Source organism: Sinohyriopsis cumingii, chromosome 2 (genome assembly GCF_028554795.1).
Source record: "Sinohyriopsis cumingii isolate HCF-2022 chromosome 2, ASM2855479v2, whole genome shotgun sequence".
Classification (NCBI taxonomy): domain Eukaryota; kingdom Metazoa; phylum Mollusca; class Bivalvia; order Unionida; family Unionidae; genus Sinohyriopsis; species Sinohyriopsis cumingii.
Genome location: NC_142962.1, coordinates 58394570 through 58420221, shown reverse-complemented (window position 1 = coordinate 58420221; position 25652 = coordinate 58394570). Strand labels below are relative to the sequence as shown.

The 25652-nt window shown below is 35.2% G+C and overlaps 1 protein-coding gene across 1 annotated transcript in view; it reads left to right on the top strand.

The window, feature by feature from the left end:
• Positions 1 to 25652, top strand: part of LOC149804947 (tetratricopeptide repeat protein 13-like) — a 120036-nt gene that overhangs the window by 48983 nt on the left and 45401 nt on the right. Inside the window, exons 11-13 of the mRNA XM_089946126.1 lie at positions 2454 to 2558; positions 11361 to 11433; positions 14486 to 14604. Coding sequence (XP_089802252.1) covers positions 2454 to 2558; positions 11361 to 11433; positions 14486 to 14604 — 297 coding nt within the window. The remainder of the gene's footprint in view (positions 1 to 2453; positions 2559 to 11360; positions 11434 to 14485; positions 14605 to 25652) is intronic.

Sequence of the window (25652 nt, the reverse complement as noted above, 5' to 3'; positions counted from 1 at the left end):
TTCATATTCCAACAGAGATTGGATTTCATTGAGAATTTCTGCAACTCTTCTTTTACTCACTGCAGCAGTAGATTTGATTCTTGGATGACTTATCATGTACCCTTTGCAGAAGGCCCTTCTGGCCATTGGCACCACTTTTCAGATTGACCTGATTAGCAGGTTAAAATCACACCTGGCACAGCAAACATTTGCTCAAGACAGGAATCTCTCTGAGAAAAGCCTGAACTTTAAATTATGTAAGGACTCAAGTTTGGATGGGGATGGCATCATGATGGTACATGGCAAGAGGAGTCCAGAATTACCTCTTCACATCAACCTCGAGGAAATGAAGGTAGCTATAGGCAGCACTTTCCATTTCTAGAAGGATCAACTAGGTGGGAAAGTAGTCTTTATCTTGAGAGACAACTCACTGGTGGTGATCTCCCTCCTCAAACTCGGGAGTGGAAATTTATGTGACCTATGTATTGTAGTTTATAAGTTTCTGCATTGATGTTCTGAGCTGAAGATAACTCTCCAGATCAGATAGGTTCCTGGCAGACTCATTGTCATGACCAACTTGCAGTCAAGATGGGGAAAGATCCCTAACACTGTTTAATCCATTCATTAATCAGTCTTTCATTGGGTTTATGCATTTTTAGAGTATCCAATGATAGACCTTTTGTTACAAGGTAGAATCACAAACTACCCACCTTTGTCTCAGAAGCTTTTAGATGCACTGTCAGTGAATGCAGCGGGGTTTGGGAAGTATACCTATTACACTCTCATGGTTTTGGTACCAAAAATGATTCAGGAATCAGAGGGATCAGAACTGCTTAGTGATTCTAATAGCCCCTCTTAGGTGGGACAGGTCTAAATAATCCACTCATCCTAGCAGTAGTCATTCTCAGGAAAATCTCTGTGAAGCCAAGGCTACTTACAAAGTTATTGTCACATGTGTTTTGTCCCTGCTTTTCTCAGGAGAGTCTTGCAAAGTAGGAATTGCAACCATTAGTTTGTGGAGATAAGCTATAAGGTCCTTAACTTTAAAGGCTTACAAGAGAAATTTGGGCTTTTTCAGGAACTGATTCAAGATTAACAACGTCACTTTGAGTGCCTACATCCCACAGTTGGCTGGCTTTTTTATTTGGCTTTTTGAGAAAACATAGTTAGCTTTGATTACTGGTAAAGGTTACTGTTCCATGATATCCAATACTCTCTGGCATCATTTCAAAAGAGATATTAGTTGTGTTAATGATCCATTGAGACCTGCTAGCCAATTTTGGATTTTAATAGATCTGACTCTCTTCCCCCTTTTTCCTAAATGGAATCTTTTCAGGGTTTTTTATGTGGCTCTTCTCAGATCACAGAAGCAGATGTCATACAAGACACTTTCTGATAGCTTTAGCTTTGGCATGCACAGTAAGTGACTTGAGTATCCTTTCAATGGACCCAAAATATCTCCAGTTCAGTGCAGATGTATTCTGCTGGGAAATCAAAGAGTTGTAATTCTGTCTCTCTGTCTGTCTGTCTGTCTCTCTTTTTTCAGTACACATGTCCAGAGAGGCTGTGATACAAGATCCTGACCATACTCTCAAGCATTACATGGGGCACAACCATCTCTTTCTTTTGGTAAAAGCTGGAAAAGAGGATATAACCCTAACATTATGGTTATTGTGTGCAGTATTCTCATCACACTCAGAAGTCTCAAAAGATCTTATATGCCTTGTGAAGATTTCATCTCATGAGATTTGAGCTATCTCTGCAAGTTATGCATTTGAATGTAATATTTTGATCTGAGACCTAATATAAACTGTATTTTCATGTCTGTTTATAATCATCATGGTTTATGTGATGGTAAGTTGTGCCATCCTGGGATTATGAGAGTGGTTGTCCTTTGTATAATGAATCTAGCCATTTTTCCATCAAAGGAAGACACTCCTATTATATATTCTCCTAATGTTAATATGATCAAGTAATGTATTCAAAGGAGATATCATATTTTGTAATACAGTATGTATCTATGAGAATATTTACTGATCACATTACTATTAAATCCTCCAAATGCAAGCAACCTTGTTGACACATTTCACAGCTTATATTTGTTTACTACAGGTGCCACTTGGCAGTGTTAAGATGATGCAATGGGTACAAGTTTCTTCCTTCTGTCTATATGGTGTACTGTACAGAAAAGACATTTTTCATCCTTTGGCAGGTGACATAGTTTATTTTCAAAATGTTTATGTGATTGGGTAAGTATTCATGGAGAAGCATAATTTACTAAAAGTGCTTTTTTAAATCAGTAAATGAAATGCTTACACAAAATTAGGTTTATGTTACTGGTATGCACCATGAGTTATGTTACTTCTTTTTTAATTTGTAATTATTAAAGTACATATTTATTTTTCATATATGGTTTTCATTTAATCTTGTATACTTCATTGTTTAATATTGGAACTTAATTTTCTTTTGTACAGACTTGCATAGATGAAAATGAAGGCAATGTTGAATGTGAATATATGAAGGCTTTATCCTCAGTTTCCATGGGTAATTTTTATGAAGGAGTAAAAACAGCAACAAAGGTAATTAATTCATCTTCTAAAATTCATTGATTGCATGCAAATTACAATTACATTGTTTCTTCAGTTACTTCCAGCATTCTTTGATAGTCGTACAATGTAAGTTGTCAAAACCCTAATAGTTCTGATGGTGAGGGGTCTACTGACCTAATACATAGTGCCCCATAGATCTGTTGTGACTGCTTTGCCAATTGTCAAGAATATTTTGCATAGATGACTGCCCATTACTGACACTGTTTTATAGTTTAGGCTCACTGCTTTATCATAATATACTTATATTGATGCCTTTTTCCAGATCAGAGTAAATTGTGGTGTAAATCAAGTTGTCAATATTTTCACAATATGGTGGCTTCCATTTCAGAAGGTTGAAGAGCAGTGGTAGTGGAGGAATGCTGAAGTCTGTAGGACTAGTGGATAATTTTCTTTAGCAAGATAAATATTATTTTTGTGTTTGATTTTTAATGCCATTGATTTAGGTCATACATTGGGAGATAAACAACCTTTGATATGAGGTTGCTTGTTCATATAGCCTGTTTTGTTTGCTGCATGTTAGCTGTTTTGTTAGCTGCATGTTAGCTGCCGCCAAGCATTAAATGGAGGCCAGTGCATTTTTAAAAAGCAATTGCTTGATTGTCCTTTCATTTATTTTGGTAAGGAAAAAAGCATTAAGTATAGTATAAATGTAGCAATGGGACTCTAAGCTTTGCAACAGTACCAGTAAGGGATGCTAGTTGCATGAGAAATTTTTGAAAATTGGTCTCAAATTTCCCTTGTGACATTCTTAACAGAGCTGTTCGACATGTTTTAGGGCAGAAAGATGGCAATACCCCTTTAGAACTATCTAGGTCAACAGTCTTGTATTGTGCATCTACATGCTGTGGTAACTTATAGCAGTTTTTGTCGTATATCAGCAGTTAGTGTTGCGTGTCACATCTGTCACTTTTAATAATGATGTCAGAGTCAGCAATATTGAAATATTTATAAATATTTTTTGTTAAGGTTTTGAAAGTCATAAATCGGTAAAGTATGTCATATGATAAGATCATGGGTTCTTAAACTACGTAACAAAGAAAGAGCAAAACCCAAAAAGATTTGTCAGATTTGAAATATTAATTTATTTCCCAAAAATACAACATGAAAGAATTAAAAACAACTTACAGTGGTTAATAAATTCCTAAAAATCCTAAAAGTTCTATATGTTTCAGTAGTACCAAGTAATCCAAATACATTTCAGAGGTATTCTGAGTGATAACTGTATTTGTCCTAATGTAGCAACACTACATCAGAACCACTGCAGTTTAAATTCAAATATCAATGAATGTTTCACAGTAAATCCATAGTTATTGTCTTGAAATGAATGTTACAGTAATTCTGTACAGTTATTAATATATCCAAATGTCTTTGAATAAATGTTACAGCACTGCATTCCCATGAATGATTATATTAAATAAATGAATCAGTCCCTGTGTCTCTTCCAAGACTAGTGATACTATCAAAAATATTTAAAGTTCCTCAATATAACATGTATTTGCGAGAATGGAATGCTTTTTATACATTGCATGAATCATCTAGTATTTCAAAATATTAAACTGCAGTAAACAATGGTTATATTGGTTTATTCTAACTGATGAGAAACTTGGTCAGCTTTGCCTTCTTAGAAAAACTCCTGCCCTCCATTCTCAAGAACACGTCTTGTCAGATCACATGATGTTTACTTGAACTATTACAGTGGATCGACCTTGGAAGTTTATGAATGATATTGTACTATGCACTGTACATAACTCATCTTGAGAGTACAACCCATTCATAGGATATTAACAAACAAAACAATGTAATTAGCTACATTACCCTTTCTAAAATCATTATTATGAAAATATTATACATAATATAGATATACATAACACATAGGACACAGTTTTCGAGTGGAACATGTTCTGTAGAACCCTTTTTGAATAAACTGTAAAAGCTTTATTAAACTTTTGCTTCTTAAATACAAAAAGGTAAATGTTCTGCACAAAATGCAGTGTATAAATAGCTTTCCACTGTGCTGAAGTGAATGGACAATTTTGTTGTACTTTACAAATGTATGAATGTGCTCACATTAAAATTAAGATTACTCTCAGCATCATCCAAATCCAGCCCTAGCTGAAAGATTGCATCTATATGATATAGATGACAGGAAAGAACTCTTGCAGATTAACTGCCCTGTTCCAGCTAGATGGCCTCCAGTATCCTGGCTTATAGCTAGTTTAAGCTTCTGCTTGCAACTATAAACAGTGCTTCCTTGAATCCATTGACTCTTAGATTTAATTGTGACCAACCATCATTTTTTTGTGGTATAGTAAGTTAAAATGTTATGCATTGTGTGTACAACATTGCATTATTTCCAGGGAATTTTGTTTGATATTTTTCAGTTTTATTGCCCATGTGATATTGATTGGTAAAAATCAATTTTCATTTTAGTAATTGTATTGCACTTTTAAATTTAAGTTGTTATGCACTTCTTGGGTTGTTTTGATAATGCAAGTTCGCCTATTTCAACAGTTTATTTTGTTGCATTACAGAGATGTCAATCAAGTGCAAGAAGTGTAGACACTTGAAAGTTGTGAAGAATAAATATGAGACATATCTGGCCTGCACAAAGAGCTCATCATCACACACATGTAGCATGTGTAAATTATAAGCAGAAGACATCTTGACAATCATGTTGAAAAGGCAATTGAAAGGCCATGAAAAGAGAGCATGCTGAAATCATATTAGCATGAAATCCTAAGTATTCATATGGTTTTGGAGAATAAAAATCAGCTTAATGGGGGATGTCAAGATGCTACTCCCACCTCCATGAAGATAAAGAAAATGCACCAGTGGTAATGATCACACATACTACAGCAAGCTCTGTTGTCAAGAATGTTGGCTAGCAAGTTGATCAAAAATCAAAAATTGGTTTCCAACTCGGTATCAGTCCCTCTTCCTGCCTGTGCATGGGATTGGAAAGATTGAAGCCATGGCATTTTAGATATCTTTTCACTTTGCCACCAGTCTTATTTCATCTCTGCTGTGCCATCTCAGCTACTGACCAGCTGGTCTAGCCATATGGACAATCATTGTGTGGTTTTGAGGGTTATGAATCCGTCATCGTAGAATAATGATCTGGCAGGCCGACCATGTATTTCAACAGTTTCTACAGCAAGAGCATCATATGCCTAGCAGATCAGCCATATCCATGACACCAGTATGTGGCAAGCCATCATCACATTTGGAGCCATCTGGCCCAATTTAATTGACCACAACTGACTGACACTCACCAGCTGGACTATGTTTTGTGCTGGACTTGATCTGGATTGCACTAGTAGACAACAAGTAGAAACCTGTTTACACATGATTAGCATCTGGCATCATCACTGTCAAATAAAATGCTGTACCCCTGGACAGGAGGAGGCCTATCCATTAATCAATGAAGGCAGCAGTACAAACATGCCCAGACATGCTTAACCAACCATGGAAAGGAAAGGATGGAATTCATTTTAAAGTGGCAATCAAAGAAATATACAGAATTTTGCCTTTATTGGAATGCCATCCACTAATGGCAGTTTTGTTTTTGTCCTCGGTGGACAGAGCTAATGATGATGAACATCTATACTTAAGAATTTTGCCACAGTTGACAAGATTTTAGAAATTATAAGGCATCTCTCTGATAAAATTGGTGACCCCATTGACTTAGGAGTCTTTTGCTTCTGTGAATTTGTTGCTTGCAACTTTCTCATCTAATTGGTACAAAACACATTCCAATGTTTATTAATTGGACATACCTTGTCTAGACAAGGATAGTTCTGCCTTCACCATATCTACTCCACTCCTTTAGAGAGTGGGCAGACAAGTGTTTAATGCCTCATCTAAGGTGATCAGCAACATTGTGATGACTTCTAACTAGACCTCACATCCCTAGCAGTCTTATGCCTAGGAAGATCAAAGGTGTATCATGCCTGAGATTGAATAAGCTGCTATTGCCAAAGTAGTAATGGGGCTGTTCACCACTTGATGGTGAATGCCATAAGGACCTCATGTAAATTTGTTTGGTTAAAAGAGACCCTCTAACTGCATATGGCAACCTGGCACTCCCTCCATTTCAGTTCTCCCCTTCTGTTTGGGGTATAAATTTAGTTTGGTGAAAAAGTAGGCAGTGCAAGAATTCTTTCTTCAGCTCTCTGTATCAACCTGTGTCTCTGTATGACTCCATTAAGGAGCAAAACGTTGAAGGAACAATTGATATTTGAAAGATCACCGAGTTAATTCAGCAAAACGGGTACAGTCTTTTTAGGGCCAAGTGCGTTATAGGTGGCCATGTGCCCCTAACTTCTGTTGAATGGTTACAGGGTGTGTGGGAGAAAACAGTGTTTCTCCTACTCCAAGCCTCCTGTCAAATGCCAGTGACATACTCTACCTCTTATCTGCTGGCAACCCTCCTGTGGATACCATACATCTAATGTTTTGCCAGACTTGAAACAGCCTATTTTATTTCTGCAAAACAATTTTGTTATCCAAGTTGTTTCTGAGGGGCTTCAGATCTCATTCATCCAGCCCAGAACTATCCCATGAAGGTAGATGCTTTAAAGGAGATTGAACTTTTGCTTGTAAACTGGACAGTTGATGTAGTCTGAAAACTGGACTCCCTGGGGTTTTATACCAGACTCTTTCTGGTTATGAAAATCAATGGGAAGTTGACACTTGTAGACTTCAGAAGGCTAAATCAATTCATTATTGCCCTTAATTCAAACTGGAGATGGCAAGGTCCATGCATCTAACTGTGCAACATGATGAATTTTCAATCAATTGGAACCTGTCCAGTACATTTTACCTTGTACATAATGACAAAGTATCATGCAAATACCTTCACTTGGCCTACCATAGGGTAGTTTACCAGTTCTGTACCCTTCCAATGACCTCAGTCTCAGCTTTTTTTCACCAAGACATTGGACTATCATATCCCTCTTAAGGATGTCCTCTTCCACAATAGTGGCAACATACTGAACAATATACTGCAGATATATTAAATCACAAATCACTTTGGTCTTGGTTCATGACATTAACAGCTTTCTCTACCTCATTTGCAGTTTAGGGTGTACAGTAGTCCCCCTCTTATAAGGCCACCCCTAATGCAGCAGGGAAGTGGCCTTATAATGCGGGTGGCCTTTCTAGAGGGGGATGACAAATGCGAATAGTAAATACATACGAAAAAAGTCACAAGTACATTTAATTTTAAATATTTAATATTTTACTTAAAAAATCACATGCATGATGTGAAATAAATGTAAAACAAACTTTGTCATCATTTTCAGAAGAATGCTATGAATAATCATTGATATAGTTTTAAAACTGTCTTTATAATTATGTTACAGTTCACATCATCTGTCACTTTGTTGGTAACAGTCTAAAAAACAAACCAGTCTCATCGCATTAAAATATCCTTGCTGTCATATCCCCTGAATGTATAGTTTAGTCTTTTGTTCCAATCTTCGACAACTTCATTATTAACATCAGCTGATTCACCGCTAAGGACAGAACACTTGATATTGTGTCGCACTTGAAATCTGTGCAACCATTCGTTACTTTTGGTAAAGTCGTCATATCCCAATTCAGCTGACAAAATTTTTGCTTTTTCTTGTCATTCAAATCAGGATACAAACGTCTCCTGGCTCAAACAATCTTCCTTTCTCCGTCCATTTCACCTTCCCACTTCTGCAGAATTGTTTCATTATCTTTGACGATATTGTTTATCTTAGTCTTCCCGACATTAGTTTTCTGCAAGGATCCTTGACGACCCCCAGCCCTGTAAGTTGAATTACTTTCATGTTCTTCTCTAAACGGTGAATTTTTATTTTCCTCGATGACATGTTGATCTTTTTGCAGTAAGTTATTCATGTTGCCAACTACAATACTGATAAAACAATTTTGTATGCATCTAAACAAATTGCCGTGTGTTTTTAAGGGAAGTGATCTTGTCACGTGATTTGTTAGTTGCAGTCTGGTACCCTATTGTTTTTATACATTTCTTGAAACTAAGTGAGAGAAGCCAAAACGGCTTCGATATGTACATTAACATCACACAGATTTGACCTCGCGGCCGCTAGGATTCGTAATTTTGACAATTATTGTCAGTAGTAATAGCCACTGATTACCAAAGTGAACAAGCTCGACATCTTACTAAGGGAAGCCATATAGGCTACCAAACCATTTTTCTGCTGACTTGGGTATTGTACATCGATACTGCCACTTCTCAGCTGTTACTACTGTTCGATAATTGTAATCTTAACAATTATCAGAGTGACTAAACCGGACATCTTATGATAACACAGCAGTAACGCTAATTGGATTACATGTACGTACCCTTTTGTATGGTCACGTTAGCCGGGTGGCCTTTCGCGAGGGGTACTTTTGAACACAAACTCGTCGGTGCCAACGGATTCTGGCTGTAAGGAGCGGGTGGCCACTGGTCAGGGGGGCCGTTCAAGAGGGGGACTACTGTATAGTTAATGAAGAAAAGTCAGATGTTGTCCCTTAACATTTCCTTCTTCTAGGTGTGGAGTTTCTACCTCATATCCACCTGATTCATCTTCCTCAGTGAATTGACAAAATTAATTGTGCATCAGAAAAGGCATCCACCAAAATATTTATTTCATTGAGGGAATTCCTTAATCTACTTGGTCTGTTAAATGCAGCAGCACACCTGTTATATCTCTGACACCTTTATGTGTGCTCTCTGCAGGTGTCTCTTACGGCGTAGTGGCACCTGATCTCAGTATGGATAGGTTACCATATTACAATCTCTACGAGCATCAGATACTTTCCAGTATCAATTCAGAGTGGCTTGCAGTGGAAATGTCTGTAAGAGCCCCACAACCAGAAATCTGTCTGTCAGGCTGGGGAGCACATATTTTACCAGAATTTGTGATGGTCAGTAGCAAGTGTTTCCTAGACATGAAGACCTTTCTCAGTACTTCCCATGCTGAGGTATAATGCATCAGAAAAAGATGGTTCTTAAAATGTCACACAGTTCAATTGTAGTGACCAACATCTTCCAACAAGGGGAACAAAGTCACCAGACATTTGTGTAATGGTATGGGAGTATCTTACAGGCTCTGTGTCCAAACTGATTTATTATCAAGGATAGGCCAGCTGCTTCATATGGGGCTTGGTTTGAATATAGATCTGTGCTTCCCCTTCCATTGATTCTAATACTGAAACTAATACAGAAAATGAGTCGCATTGAGTCCAAAATTAATTTATTGACCCGCTTCAATGGGACAATTCATGGATCAACGATCAACTTGATTTGGCAACAGATGTAACCTGGAAAATCATAGTGACCTCCATGCTGCTCCAGCGACTGAGGTTGCCATTATTCCATGCATGTGGGATGAAACTCCTTCACACCCGACTTGTCAGGGATGCCCTGCATGGAAAAGAATTCAGAGATTAAGTCCAGCAAAGAATTGCAACAGCTAGACAATCGTCCATGTTGAAGGTATTTGAGGGGAAGTAGTGGGTTTTCAATTAATAGAGTCACATTAATGATTACTCTTAACTCTCAACTTCTTTTCCCCAACCGGCTAACATCATTCTGTTTCTCTTTGAAGACAAGAAGCTAGCCTTTCTCACAATCAAAGGAATCAGTTCCATGATCTTAGATATGTTCAGACATCATGGAAGACATGATATTGGCCATAACAAGGATATTTCCAACATGCTATGCAATTTTGACACATCCAGATCATGCTCACTCACCTTATTACTAAAATGGAACCTTTCCCAGGTCTTGATATGGTTCTGACAGCTCATCCAAGTTCGATTGCCTGTCTTCCACCTGGCAGAAGGATGTAGACTTGCTTCATGATAGCACTAGCTTCAGCATGTAGGGTGAGTGAACTGTATTTGATACAGAAAGTAAGTTTTTAGTAAATTATGTGTCTCAGAAAGTACTTACCTTATGACATTACTGAAAATCCGTGACACCTTTCCCCAGAGTGTGAGTGTCCTGTTAAAGGTTTCACTTGGGCTTAAACTAGTTACATCAGGGATACCAGTAGCCATGTGGAAACCAGAAGAATCAACCTGTAAGAGTTACTTTTCTTTGTCTACATCATATATAGATGGAAAGGCATTTTGTCCTCTTTCAGGGATTGCTGGATTTGGAGTTAGCAGAAAGTAATTCTTATGTTAATGTGATTAGACGAATATTTTGGACAAACATTCTTTCCTACTAAATTTACTTTTGTAACAGTGCCAATAATATGAATTAGTTACAGAAACTTTTAAGTGGATATTTCGTGAGCATTCATTTACAGTATATGAAATTCATTAAAAAAAATTGAACAATTCCAAATGATACAAGTTTGAAATATTTTACATGAAATGGACACAGATTTAAGGTTCCATTTATTGTGATAAAAGTTACTTAATAGATTTAATATGTTGTATAATTATGTTAGGATTTGTTATCAAGTCAATAGTTATGCAAAGCAAGACATAAGTTACTTTTCTGGCAATATTAGCATGCATGTATCTTATGCTTTGATTAAAATTATAAACCCTTTGTTAGATTCTCATCATACTTTGCAAGAATCGTTTTGAAGCCCAGACTAGTTATTCTTTGACATATATTTTTGCTTACCCATTTTACCTTGGAGTCAAGGTCCCAGTCACAGAAAATGTTTTTTTTTAGGCAACCAAGGCTTTGTAACAGAAGTGAACCTTGGGTACCAAGGTTTGAATTCATGTCATTGTTAACTTATGATTTCATTATTTCAGATTATGGTTCAAGTTAGAAGCTCAGCCATAATGACAGCTAGTCCAGAATTTCTGAAGGCACATTATTTAAGAGGTAAGATTTGAACAATTTCTGTATAAAAAGGAGCTTAAGTCCTGTTATATTGCTACATATTCCCTGTAGAAATTTTGTCTTGCTGCTTCAGAGTAGATTTCATAGGGTGTCACTTGTCTGATAGCAATGTTAGAATGTTTTCTCAGGCTTCAACATTCAGTTTAGCATTTAGCTCCATTTTTCTGATAATGCTGAATTAAATTTTTGATAATGCTGAATAAAAGTAATAGGTTGTTGAGCATGAATATTTACTTATGCTAAAGTCCATTAATAAAGCAATCCCTTTGACAACTTTGTGCTTATAATAAAACATCCTGCTTGTTATCTCACCCTACCCAGCACATAGCAGGGCTTCAGTATCACTTTTATAATAGCAACATCATTTGGCTGAAACATCATCAATTTTGAGATTTTGTCATAAAATTTCCTCTTAAAGTTTGTATTTTGTTCTACTGGTCATAGACAAAAGCATATCTGAGATGGGTCCCCGAGTGGCAGAGTGGTCTAAAGCTCTCACTGTTACGGATCACTGCCATTTTAGCTCTGTCTGCGTGGGTTTGAGTCTTGTGCTCAGCCATTGTGGGTACATGAGAAAGCTTGCCAGTAGCTTCTTGTGGGTCGGTGGTTCTTTCTCAGGGTTTCCGGGTTCTTCTTCCATCATTAATACAGTCTGCCATGTATAGCCTATCTTGTGCTGAAAAATGGCATTAAACCCTACAACAACAACAACATATCTCAGATGGCCTGCTGTCTGCCATCTGAAGTCTTTTGTCTGTCCATCCATTAGCACAAGTTTGTTAGCTTTACTACTCCTAAACTACTTGGATGATTATGGTGAAAATGTGCAATACATTCATCCCAAGGAACAGTTGGTTCAGAATGACAGTGGTGCTGCACAGATATCACCGAATCGAATAGCCACCTCAATGGCCAGTTTGAAAATCATGTTGTCACTACTCCTTTAGAATGGGTGGTCTTATCAACATTGGATTTTCGTTAAGAGACTTCTCATGATGTCAGATTGGTCCTAAATTAAAATGGTACTGACCTGGTAGCCAGTATGACCACCTTGCCAGCTATCTTGAAAATCTTGTTATTCCTACTCCCACATGGAAAGCTGTATTGACATGAGATATTCGCCTGAAACCTTATTATCTCTACCAAATGGTAGGATAGTTATACTGACATGGAAATTTTACCAAAAAGAGTTATTATCATGGTATCGTGTTGTGTCCTAAATGAAAATGGTGCCAATCTTACATCCATCACAATAGTTATATTTTAAATCTTGTAATTGCTCAGAAATATCAGAATTGGTTTAAACACTCTGCAGTTGAATTGAAGAAACAGTCTTATCTTGGATTACTGGACATTTGGGGGGGGTGGGGTTTAGGAAATTACTCCTTTCAAGACACATTTATTTTTTAGATGTTTTTTTTTCACACCACCACACAAGTTTGAAGGGACATATACATATAGTAACTTGTCCCTGACCACAGAGCCATCTGTCTTTGACACCTTGATTTTGTTTGGCCTTTCGATGGAATTAGGAGGCTTGTGGAACAAGAAACCCTGTTTCTTTTCCCCTCTATAAGGCTGTCTCCTAAACAGCGTGGGATGTTGTCTACTAGCATTTGATTGGGATCAAAACTGATTTTGTAATAGGGCAGTAAATCATTTTTAGCTCTTTGTCTCTCATCATCTCTCCTTTGTGGTTGAGATCATGTGGTTAATAGAGATCATGTGGTCTATCAGTACAATCCCAGTATGTTTCCACATTGCATGGTCTCATAGCCCTGTATGTGGGACATGTTGCTGAAGTGACCAATCTTCAGTGGTACAGTGATCAGGTGGCTGGTTAGGCTGGTTTGCAGCCAGGATGGCATCATAAGGCATTATGGTATGATGGAATGGATCTGTATAATTTGATAAAAAAGACCATGTGCCTGGAGTTGCAGACCTGAGGGCCATGTGTGTACATGTGGGAGAACTTATACCCACAGAGCTGCTGAGAAGTTAGGGGACACCTCTTCATAACTTACAGAGTATCTGTTGAGACAAGTGACAGAAAAAGCCTCAAATTTTATAACTGGTGTTGCCTTCTATTCCAGGTGATGCATCTCTTGTTAAAAAAAAACAGCATAGAATAATGTGGGGGCAGCAAAACTACGCCCTTTGCTCCTCCAATTCAGCTGAAGTAATAGTACCAGTTAGTATCATGTTTCACTTAGAGCTTTGGCAGCAAGATTCCCCCCTGAGCTTGTAGTTGATTCTTCTTGTAGATACTGTGTTGGACTGCACAGTGTGACTTTAGCTGGCTCTCTAGGTTCTGAACCCTCTTCTTTAAGACAGTAGACCAGATATCCTCTGATAAAGTTATAAATACTGTATGTTGCATATGATTTACATTTGATTCAAGTGAGTCATGTATTTCGCATATCCTTGTTGGCCTTTAACTTTTGCATTCATTACATTTCATCATTATTGTTTAACTGAAATGACAAGTACAGCAAAAGTTAATCAGTTGAACAACTCATGCATGTTAATAAGTCACAACAACAACAGTGATTTTGATAAAGATAATCAACAACACACGTCAGTGATGCTATGGTTAGAATAAACCAAGTCCATGACCGTGAAAAAATTCATAAATATTGATGAAGATAAAAGAAAATAATGAATACCACATGTAATAGAATCATTACTACACACTTAAATACCAAAATTTTGGATGGATGGATGGTTGAAAACCACATAAAAATTCACAGGATAGCATGAGGTCTTCTATACTTTGTCCCCATCGCTGGTATGAGAGCTAAAAAACAACAAGTGTTGCCAGGAAGTGGCAAAGGGAAGTAATAGGCAAGGGTTACTGCCCTTCATCTATATGATATAGACATAAAAGATGATTTTCATCTATTTGGGATGGCTGGATTCAAGAGATAGCAGAGTTTAGTACCTAGTGTTGATGAGATCATTGAACATATATGAAGAAGATAGTTATAAAATATATCTATTGAGGTTTTTTTTTGTTTTTTGTTTGTTTGTTTAGAATATGCCAGATATCTTCATAGTAATCTTGAAAAACCGTTGGAGGAATTGAAGCTCGATACAGATCTTAGTGAGGAATTCAGAGATCATTGGGCTAAAATGTTACCATTTGAATTTAAGGTAAAATAGTTTTCTTGGTATAATCAAAATGATACATTTTGCTTTGACTTAAATATCTATAATTTTTATTCCATTTATTTCAAATTTATATTTGCTTATATTTCAGTCCATCTTCTTTTCATCTCATCAGTAATTCAGAAGGATACCAATTTGTGGCACAGTATGCATGAAAAGGCATGACTAGTATATTAACTAAAGTTGGAAGTATTATTTTGGGGGGGAAAGTATTACACAGTTTTGTTTGTATTTGAAATTAAATTATTAATTTAATATGTGTCATTTTGATAGATATGTATGCAATTCTTTTTAATTAATAAAAGATATAAGATGCATATGGGTGTATACTTGTAATGTTTACAGTATTTATAATTTTGCCAGAAACAGTAGAATTTTACGGTCCTAGAGCCTGTTTCTGTTTATTGTTTGTTATCAGTGTCCATAAATGATATGTATTATGCCTTTGATTTTCTTGAGCATTTGAGGTATTTTCTTCCTTAAATCGTTAAATATTATTATTATCAACTTTCAGTGACAGAGTGTAGACTTATGAGAAATCTAAGTCATTTTGAAATATGTGCTCATACTTGTTGAAAGTCTTGTAAGTATCCGACATAACTCATTGCCACTAGGAAATTCTTTTCATTTTCACTTGAAATTGGCAAAGGAAATTCAGGTTTTGTGGATCCAGATTTTTATTAACCAGATGCTTAGATGTATAAAAGATGATATTTTTTAATGGTTATTTTGGCCACATATGCACAGAGGGTGAACATTGGACATCTTGGGGTGGTAGTGTTATTTTGCATGTTGAAACCATGATTTTCTTGTCCAGGCCTCATTTTACACAGCTCTTAAACTTATCCTACTTTCTGCGAAGGTTCAGCTGTCCATGTGCAGTCTAGACCAGTCTGGTATGGATCTAAGGCCAAAAGTAAAAAATCCAGACACAAACTCTGGTTCTGAAACTGGTAATTTTAATCCTGAAGAAGATCAGGTCTCAAGAATTATTTTTTCCACTATTTTTTGTGTGTACATGAATAGAAAGTCTGCATTGTTTTATAACATACAACTGCATCTTTCCCCTTTTTCGTTATACCATCCAGTGTATCATAAATGATGTTGATGTTACAGAACTCAGAAGTAGGGTACTGCTTCATGTCATTTGAACATGGCATGTAGGGTTAACATAATCAATGATTTGTCAGAAATTTCATATAAATTGTCAAGTAATTGTTATTTTTGTAATTTCTCTTCAAGGAATTTTCAGATTTATCGACATCATTGAAAGTTGCACATTAACTCATTTCCCCCTTGAAATTCATTTTCATCTGAAATGCAGGTAGGAAATACATTTTTGTGGTTACTTTTGAATGGATTCAAACCCATCTTTATTTGAGAGATTTTCATTTAACCAAATGCTAAGGTGTATAAAAGTTAGCTATTTTCAATTGGCTATTTTGTCTTTACAAAAGGGTACAAATTGGATTACCTTTTTTTGTGCAGTGTATTGGATCCATGAGTTGCATGTCCTGACCCCATTTTACTCCAGATTTTAAACTTATTCTACTTCTTCCAAAGGTTCACTTGTTACGAGCAGCTCAGACCAGTCTGATTTAGATCTAAGGCCAAAAAGTCTAAAATCCATACACAAACTCTGGTTACATAACCAGTAATTTTTGGCCTGAAAAAAAATCAGCTCTCAGATATGTGTTTTTTCTGCTTCATTTTTTATGCAAGCAGAAAGTCTACATTATTTGATATCCTTATACAACTACATCCTTCCCCTTTTCAGTAATACCACCTGCTTTAGTGTTTCATAAATGATGTTAATGTTACTTGCTTGGAAGTATTGTACTGTATCATAATGCATAAATATGGCATGTGGGATTAATGAGTTAAATGAATAATGCAGGTTTAAAATTGTTACATATGTGCCAACTGTTTTGATAACTGACTTGTGGAAGTATTTGTTGTATTGTTGCAATGAATTAACAGCTGGGTTTTTTTTGTATTAGACCCTATCACATTAATTATGTCTATTGAATCAAATAAAGGAGGTGGAATGTCAAAAAAGGTTAAAAGGCATGCAGATCCTACATAATGAAAATCTAGTGGCCTCGGTCGTATGTCGGGTGAACTCACTTCATTTGATCAATCGAACACTGTTATATACTTTATTGTGTATGTAACATGAACTACCTTATATCAACTGACTCTTTCAAAACTGTGATCAAAGATAGCAAGGCAATCAAGCGAAAGGAATACTGCGTAAAATAAAGAGTTTAGTTTCACAGATACGGACCAATGTGGGCAAGCGATTTTCTGAGAATTTCTGAACTGGCATTTACAGATATCCTCAAGGATGATAAGTTTCACTATTACTTTCAATGAAATCACAACATCAATATTGTACTAATTGAACAATACAAAATATCGAGTTTCGATGTAAGCAGTTGTCTCATAAAATAAATGTTGGTAGTTTGTGAAAAATAGGAATCTTGTTTGGTGGTATATCAAGAGATAGTCTAGTTTCTGGCTACTTTGACTCCCAACTTGCTAGTATGCTATTTAATACCACTCCGAGAACCAGGCTAATCAACAGAACAAAAAGCAATGATGTAATACACGTTTTCATGTACACCTGATGGTTGTTGAAACCAGTTGGAACAATCTTTACATATTGGAAATTTTAAAAATAAATGTTATTTATGCAGAATAACGAACAACTTCATTAGAAAAAGCATGTTATTAACAATTATTATTGATGTGATTGTAAAAGGAGGAATCAGTCACTAAATAGCCCAGTTCCCCCCCCCCAAACATTTTTTCTCAGTGTATAAGTGGATTTTTTTAATTTTTGGAGGTCCCTCGATAACTCGAGGAAATGGTGTATTTCTCCTGGGAGGTAACGGAATTTCAGCAAAATAAAAATGTTTTATTAGTCCTTAAATGAAAATAGTTCCAATTTGACGTTCACTTTGGTTGCCATGAAAGTCATCTTGAAAATATTATGACTACTCATTCTGATTGGATGGTCATATCAACATGGGGGTTTTCACCAAAATACTTGTGATAACAAAATGAAAATGGTGCCAATCTTGCATCCAGTATAACCATCATGGTAGCTAGCTTGAAGATCTTGTAATTCAAGAATATTAGAGATGGTTTCAGCACTTATCAGTTCAAAGGAAGTAATGGTTATATATTGTATTTATGAAATTCTTTTTAGCAAGTTGAGCATTAGTCTATTCAAGGAACACTTATTTCAGTAATAGAACTTGAAGATTCAGTTAGTATTTTGCATTTCTGGCTTTCTGATAGATTTAACATTGAAAATATTTTACCTCTTACACAGAACTGTATAGATAAAGACATTTTAAAATGATGAAAATGCCAATCACTAATCAAGACCACCCTAGTTAATCTGGTCCTTTGACAATACAAGGTGTAAAACCTGTCAACATATGATAGAGACCACAACATTTTCTAGCACAGTGACTCGAGAAAAACTAAACATTTATGGTCCAAACAAAATGTGCAAAACAGAGAATGTAATTTATCTCATCACATGTAAGATCTGCAGCCTTCAGTATGTCAGAAAAACTGAAAAGCTACACAGAAGGATCAACCTTCATAGATCTGATTGGATGACAAAGCTGTACAGAAGTCCAGTCACAGAACAGTTCTCCTCCCCTGGCCACACTTTCAGTGATATAACACTTACTGCAATTGCTCACAACCCCAACTGGAGTTCCGAAACCAGGAAAGAAAAGGAATCTTACTGGATATGCCGCCTTAGAACATTGAAACCAAGTGGTTTAAACAAAGAAGACTAGAAAAAGACAACCATGCACAAATAAAATTATCTTTTGTAGCAGGCATATTTTTTTAAAAACTAATTCTCTAAATGTGCTTAATAGCATATATTTACTGCTATGACAATGAAATATCTGGGATATAATTTGCAACAGTTGTCGTTATGGCTCATCAGTTTCTAGGTCAGTATAAACATTTTCCAGCATCCGCAGCAAGTTGAAATAAACTAGTTGCATTGTAATAAATTTAAAGGTTTAATTCATGTACAAACAGCCAGGTAAAGTTTTGCAAACACAATGGTTTTTGTGTTTTATTTGTTTTTCTTGTTTATGTTTTGTATTTACCTCTAAAAAGGCTCGGGCTAGTTGGATACTAGTTTTGCACTGTTCGTTGTCAGCTTATTGCATTTATCTTAATCAATCCTTGAATTGGGATATTAAAAAAAACACAAACGCAGAAAATTGGGTTTTTTTTACATCCCAAATCTGAAATTTTTCAACAACATAATGGCATCAAATTATGATCCGCTGAGAGTAATGACGTCTTTGAAATATAAAATACTAAAACTATCAGAAAAACAAATGAAAAGCAGCCTTCAAAGCAGTTTCTTGAAGAAATATGTTGAGGAGGGGATAGTTCCATCAGATTTACGACTGAAACTGAAAATATACATAGGAAGCAGAAATGAAGAATTCCAAAATTCTATCGACAGTCTGTTACATAAAGTCTCTCTAAACATGTGCAAGAGATTATTAGAAGAAAACCAAAAAAAAAATCACTAAACGTAGGAAAACAGATAGAAAATGTTAGGGATGAATTGAAGAAGAAACTAGATGGACAAGGCCTTTTCAGTTTTGATCAAGAAGTATATCAGAAAACAGAGTCAACAAAAAATAATATACTTCTAAGCAGAATGAAAAACTGAACAATTTATGAAAGAGTAAAGAAGAAAAAAGTCAAGTTGAAAAAACTGGAGAACAGCATATAATCCATAAACAACAGGGTAAGCAGCAGCAGAAAAGCAGCAAATCATCACAACAGCAGAGTAAGCAGCAGAAGAAAAGCAGCAAATCATCACAACAACAGAGTAAGCAGCAGAAGAAAAACAGCAAATCATCACAACAACAGAGTAATGAACAGCAAGAAAGTATATAAAACCCGAAGAAACTACAGCAAGGAACAGTAATACACATACAGCAACTCCCAAAACATCAGTAAACCAAGGAGTCAACATAAATAGGAATTTTGTAAATTCAAACAAGAATCAACATGATGAACAACTGCGAAAAATCTTGACTCCTCAGGTCACAACAAAGAAGCCATAAAATGGGTGGGTGGGTGGGGGGATCTGAAACAGTGACCATGAGAAAGGCACTGACAAACCTGGTAAAGATTTTCAAGGGATAATAGAGACACCATCACAAGACAAAATAATAGGAGGTTCCACAGATTCAAAAGTAGAACAGAGTGGAAAAAAAGCTAAGAAAACAAATTAAGAGAGGTAAAGAAACAGTGGAAAATACTCTCACATAGAAGATTAACTGATAATGGCTATATACTGTTAGGCAAAGGGCTAAAATTTTGTCCCAAACCAAAATGTAAGAATAAAATTAAATTAGCTGAAGAAATTTTTAATTTTTCTAGATGCCTAAAATTATAAGAATTCTTTTATGTTAAAGCATTTCAGACAGTAAATCAAATTCTTTTCATTCTAAAAAATGTTTTCTTAAACACAAATCATCTTTTACCCACCTAATGGATGTGGTTCATATTTAAATTTTTATATTAATGTGATCACAAAAGAGATATTAATTGGTAATCATCAAAAGCAGTATCATAGTAATATTTCCAGGGACAAAATTAAGCCTTTATATAATCTAATGAATGGTGACTATAGTGATTAAAAAGGTGATAAATCAAATACTGTTATTATTATGAATCAAGAAGATTATGTTAAAGAAGTTGAATGTCAATTAAATGATTAAAAATACTACAAACATATTAATGAAGACCCATCAATAGAAATTAAATAAAAAATTTCAACATGCATTAATGAGATCGCCATAAATAATAATTCTGTATATGATGATTTTGATGCTTTCCTTCTTAACATAAATACATCTCAATTCTACATATTGCCCAAAACTCATAAAAATCCTGACCATAATTTACTTTTAAATTATCCAGGATGACCCATTATATCAGGTTGTAATTCGTATACTGAAAACCTATCCAAATTTATTGCAAGGTTTTTACAACCTTTAATGAAATCACTTCCTTCACACATTAAAGATACAACTGATTTTAGTAAAAAAGTTGAAGTCCATTCCACAGCTATCTGATAACTTAATCCTGGTATCATTAGATGTAACATCACTATATACCAACCTTCCGCATGCAGATGGTATTGAAGTGTGTAAATATTGTCTTGTTAACAATCCTAATAATAGCACACTATCTAGTGAAGATATTTTTAAAATAATAAAACTTTACTTGGAAAATAATTTTTTTCAATTTAATAATATGAATTACATCCAAATAATGCGTACGGCAGTGGGTCTTCATATGGCTCCTTCATACACTTCCCTTTTAAAGGGTAAATTAGAAAAAGATTTTCTTCAAAATTAAAAGTTTAATCCATCTGTTTGGTTCAGATTTTGAGATGACATATTTATGATCTGGAACCATTCAACTGAGGAACTGAAAAAGTGTATTGATCGCCTAAATCATTTTCACCCGATGATTAAATTTACTTGTACTGCATCTAGTACGCATGTTTCATTTTTAGATGTAAATGTAATACAAAATATTGATAACACTATCTCAACAAATATTCATATCATGGAAACTAATATCCACCAATATGTGGAATGTTCTTCATGTCATTCCATGTCATGTAAAAATGGTATACCATATAGCCAGGCCAAAATATACCAACGCATTATTTCAGATGATTTTCAGTTAAACAATTTGTTGAATAAATTACAAACACATTTCCAAAATAGAAAATATCCTGCACATATAATTGATTCTGTGCTGAACAAAGACTGTAATCTTACTCAACATGAGGCTTTAAATACAGTAGAATGTAAAATAGAGAAAAATATAATTCTTTTTACAATACAGTATAAGCCTTCATTACCTAATATAGGTGATGTAATTAATAAATAGTATAGTCTCCTAAATTTATCAAATAAAACCATGGTAAAATCACTTTACAAAAATAAACCAATTCTCGCTAATAGAAGACCCAAGAATTTGCAAGATTTTCTAATTAGAACTAAACAGACAGAAAATAAAAAAAGACAATTTTTGTCATCTAAATGTAACAGACACTGGTGCTCTTAATGTGCAAACATAAGAGAAAGTTCTTCTTTCAGTAGCGCTAATACAGAAGAGGTATTTTCTCTGCGTGTTAACACTAACTGCATATCGACTAATGTGATTTGTTTGATAACCTGTAAACAATGTAGCATGCAGTATGTTGAACAAACGCTTGAACAAGTTGCTAAGAGAATGAATAATCATCACTTTCATATAACATTTTTTAGAGATCCTCAATTTTCCTCTAATATTTCAACACACTTTAACACCAATAATCACTCAATTTTTCTTTCATGACAATAGATATTGTGCATGGTGACATGAATAGACTAGTGAAAGAAACTTATTGGATTCATAAGTTAGATATTTTGTAGCCTAATGGCCTTAATACCAATGAACTATATACAATTGTGTACTCTTTTTTTTTTTTTTTTAACTGATATATTGTATATCCTTTATAACAATATAATCATATGTATGACTGTTTGTCTATATTTTATTTTATTATTTTAATCAATCTCTAACACATGTGATCCCTTGCTGGATCCAGTGCACTTGAAAGGACTGTTATTCACCATATGATATATATATATATATATATATATATATATATATATATATATATATATATATATATATATATATATATATATATCTATGAGCAAACATAATGGAAGTAAAACCACATGACTTAAAGGATGTAGTTCTAACAAGACTCAGTACTATATAACTAAGATCGTACTGATATGCTGTTAAACTCTCTACATGCAGCCCTTACCCACTATAATGTAGTACTTGGGGTTCATAAATGCCACCTGCATCATGTACAAAACAACAATATAACAAGAATAGCAGAAAATTATACAAAAACATATATTTGAGGGTGGGGTGGGGTGGGGGGAAGAACAAAATGTGTTGTTGTTGTTGTTATTGGGTTTAAAGGCATATTTCAGCACAAGATAGGCTATACATAGCGGCCAATATTAATGGTGGAGGAAGAACCCGGGAAAACCCTGGAAAGAACCACCGACCCACGAGAAGCTATCGGCAAGCTTTCTCACATATCCACATTGGCAGAGCCCGAGACTCGAACTCACGCAGACAGAGGTGAGATGGCAGTGATCCGTAACGGTGAGCGCTTTAGACCACTCGGCCACTCGGGGCCCCCGAACAAAATGTGTCATATGTTTTGTAATATTGGTTTACATAAAGTAGATATATATTTTTTTAGTTCTGTGGTATTTGTACATTGAATTTTTTCAAGTAATACTGTTTTTCATTGGAATAAGGATTTACTAAGCTTCATGTTGTTTTCTTTTAGCTCATATTGTTATACATTTGGTAGATCATGAGTAACGTTAACACAATGATGTAACAAATAAATATTCATGCCAATCTAATTTTTAATCTGCAGCATTGTCATCAAATTTAAAATGATTTAAATTCATGAAATCTCTCATTCACTTGTGGGCAAAAAATTGTATGATTGAATTCCAGTTGTACTGGAGACCGGTACATCCTAATCTTATTAATGTAAATCTCTTTTTAATTAAGAGCTCGAAATCACATATTTACCCCTTGTGAACACATGTGCAATTAAATAAATGAACATCTGTCTGTAAGAAAATTTAATGAGTAATGTCGGGTCATTTTTGTCAATAAAACAACTTGTTTCAGTTAAAAGTACATGTTGCCTGTGTTGATTAGCAACTGGATGATGTTACACCATGTGCAGCACACTTGTATTGCAATTCTTAAACACAAAATAACACTTGAATTCCAGTGATGTCCAGAACAAGCACATTTGTTCAAAAAAGTTACTAAACAAAATAGAATAATGTTCACTTGCACGACTTATATTCTCTACTTGAAGTATTTCACAATTTTATGTTGTTTGAGATCTGATAGTTCTTATTTTATTGCAAAGTCACGTAATCTTTAAAGACCCAATGTCCTGGTTTTCTACCCAAATGTGGCTTCAGAAATGGCATATAGGTGTTTCCATCGGGTCCTTCTCATCGCTGTCAATAGTAGAACCTACTTCCTGCTGACTTATTGTCACCACAATAAATAGGAAATTTCAGTATCAGTCTTAATATTCAGTAGTAGGCAATCCTGATCAATGTTGATCCAGTGCTGAACATCTCCAGGTTATATTAAATGTTCTCTTCGCACAGCTTTAGTCCCTACCAACTTGACTTTGTATTTTACCACATTCAAGTTGCTTTAAAACATTCAACTTGTCTTTCTTAGAAAAAAACTTTTCTTTTCCTGAATCTCTTCATTGAGAAACTTCAGTGTTTCAATTTCCTATTTCTCCAAATGAAATAAGTGAACAGTGTACTGTCTTATTTCACTAGTAAATACAGATGATATTGAATTCACTTCTAGATATAACTGATTTCACAACAAAGTGACACTTGATTGTTTTAATAGACTGTATTTGTAGCTATATTACACAAGTGAGCCTCTATCAAATACTGTCATTGTCACTCCATTGATCGGATATTCTCTCCATAGATAGGATTTTGCACTCTGGACTTCATTAAAGCACTTATATCACTAGTTTGGGATAAATACATATGATAGGGTTATTGTATGCCATTGTTTATTGACACTTGGACATATATGGCACCACTCTGGTGGCCTAGTGCTTAGAGTGTCTGCTTCGGAAGTGGAAGGTTGTGGGTTCGAACCCTGGCCAAGTCAGAGACTTACAGAAATGGTACTAACAGCTGCCTCAATAGGTGCTCAGCATTAAGACTGGTCAGCCTGGTATCAGGATAATCTGACAGTGTGGGACATCATGCTACATGTCTGCGGCATGATGCCCCAGTGCTAGACATCACTATAAACTGCCACACTGCAGACATCGTAGCGATAAGACTGAATTTTTTTAAAGCTGCATTAAAAATCCTAATCACACACACACACACATGTATGGCTTTTAGTGACACCATATTGGAACAGTTAAGATTTGAGACTGGCAATGTGATGATTGGTAGTGAAACGTTGAACTGCTTTGATGACGTTCTGTATACTTTGTATGAGGTGTGTTTTGTGGTCTCTGTTTGCATGAATAAGAGCAATGTGTTCAAATGAATTCAAGTGTAAATTGGTGCTTTAATTATCTTGAGCATTGAAAATATATTCGACTGTTCAAAACTCAAAGCTTTTCATAAAATGAATTAAAATAAAACTTTACATGATGTGACATCTCCAGTAATTATACAACATGTCCTTGTACTGCTCAGCTCTCAAAAAGTGGACCATCGTACTGTGACAAAATGTAACTAATATCTGCTGGGTCAGAATGCTGACTTGGTATGCATAAGTAAGTTGAAAATTTGTGACAATGTCCTGCTCCAGACTATCAGCAAAGGAGAATAAATTCATGTCAAAATAGCTGATGACTATTATGGAAACCAAACTATTGCTAAGTTGCAAGAACACCTATCCAACTTTAATGTACTATGTAGATAGTTTTTTATATATATTTTTTTGCTTTCAGGTATTTTGAATGAACAATTTAAGCATAAATTCTAAGGCACTCATGATATTTAAATGTACCCGGTTTTGGGTCATTTCAGCAATATTTCCATCAAGGAACAGTTCCGCCTCCCCCCCATGCATACACATCTTTACTTGTAGAAAAATATGTTTCTTCATACTTGAGCACAATTTTTTTCTTCAGATTTTTAAAGAAATGACAGTAGTTATATCATGTAGTAATATGAATTGACCTTATGCGAGATGATAGATCGCTCTGCCTACCAAATCATGTGACATGACCACTTGCTAACCTCCGACAAACATGCAGTATTTGGCAAAGAAATATGTTTCAGTTTAGGTGATATGTATTATTCTTAAAAATGGAAAATTACAAAGTTGCATAAATTATACTGCAA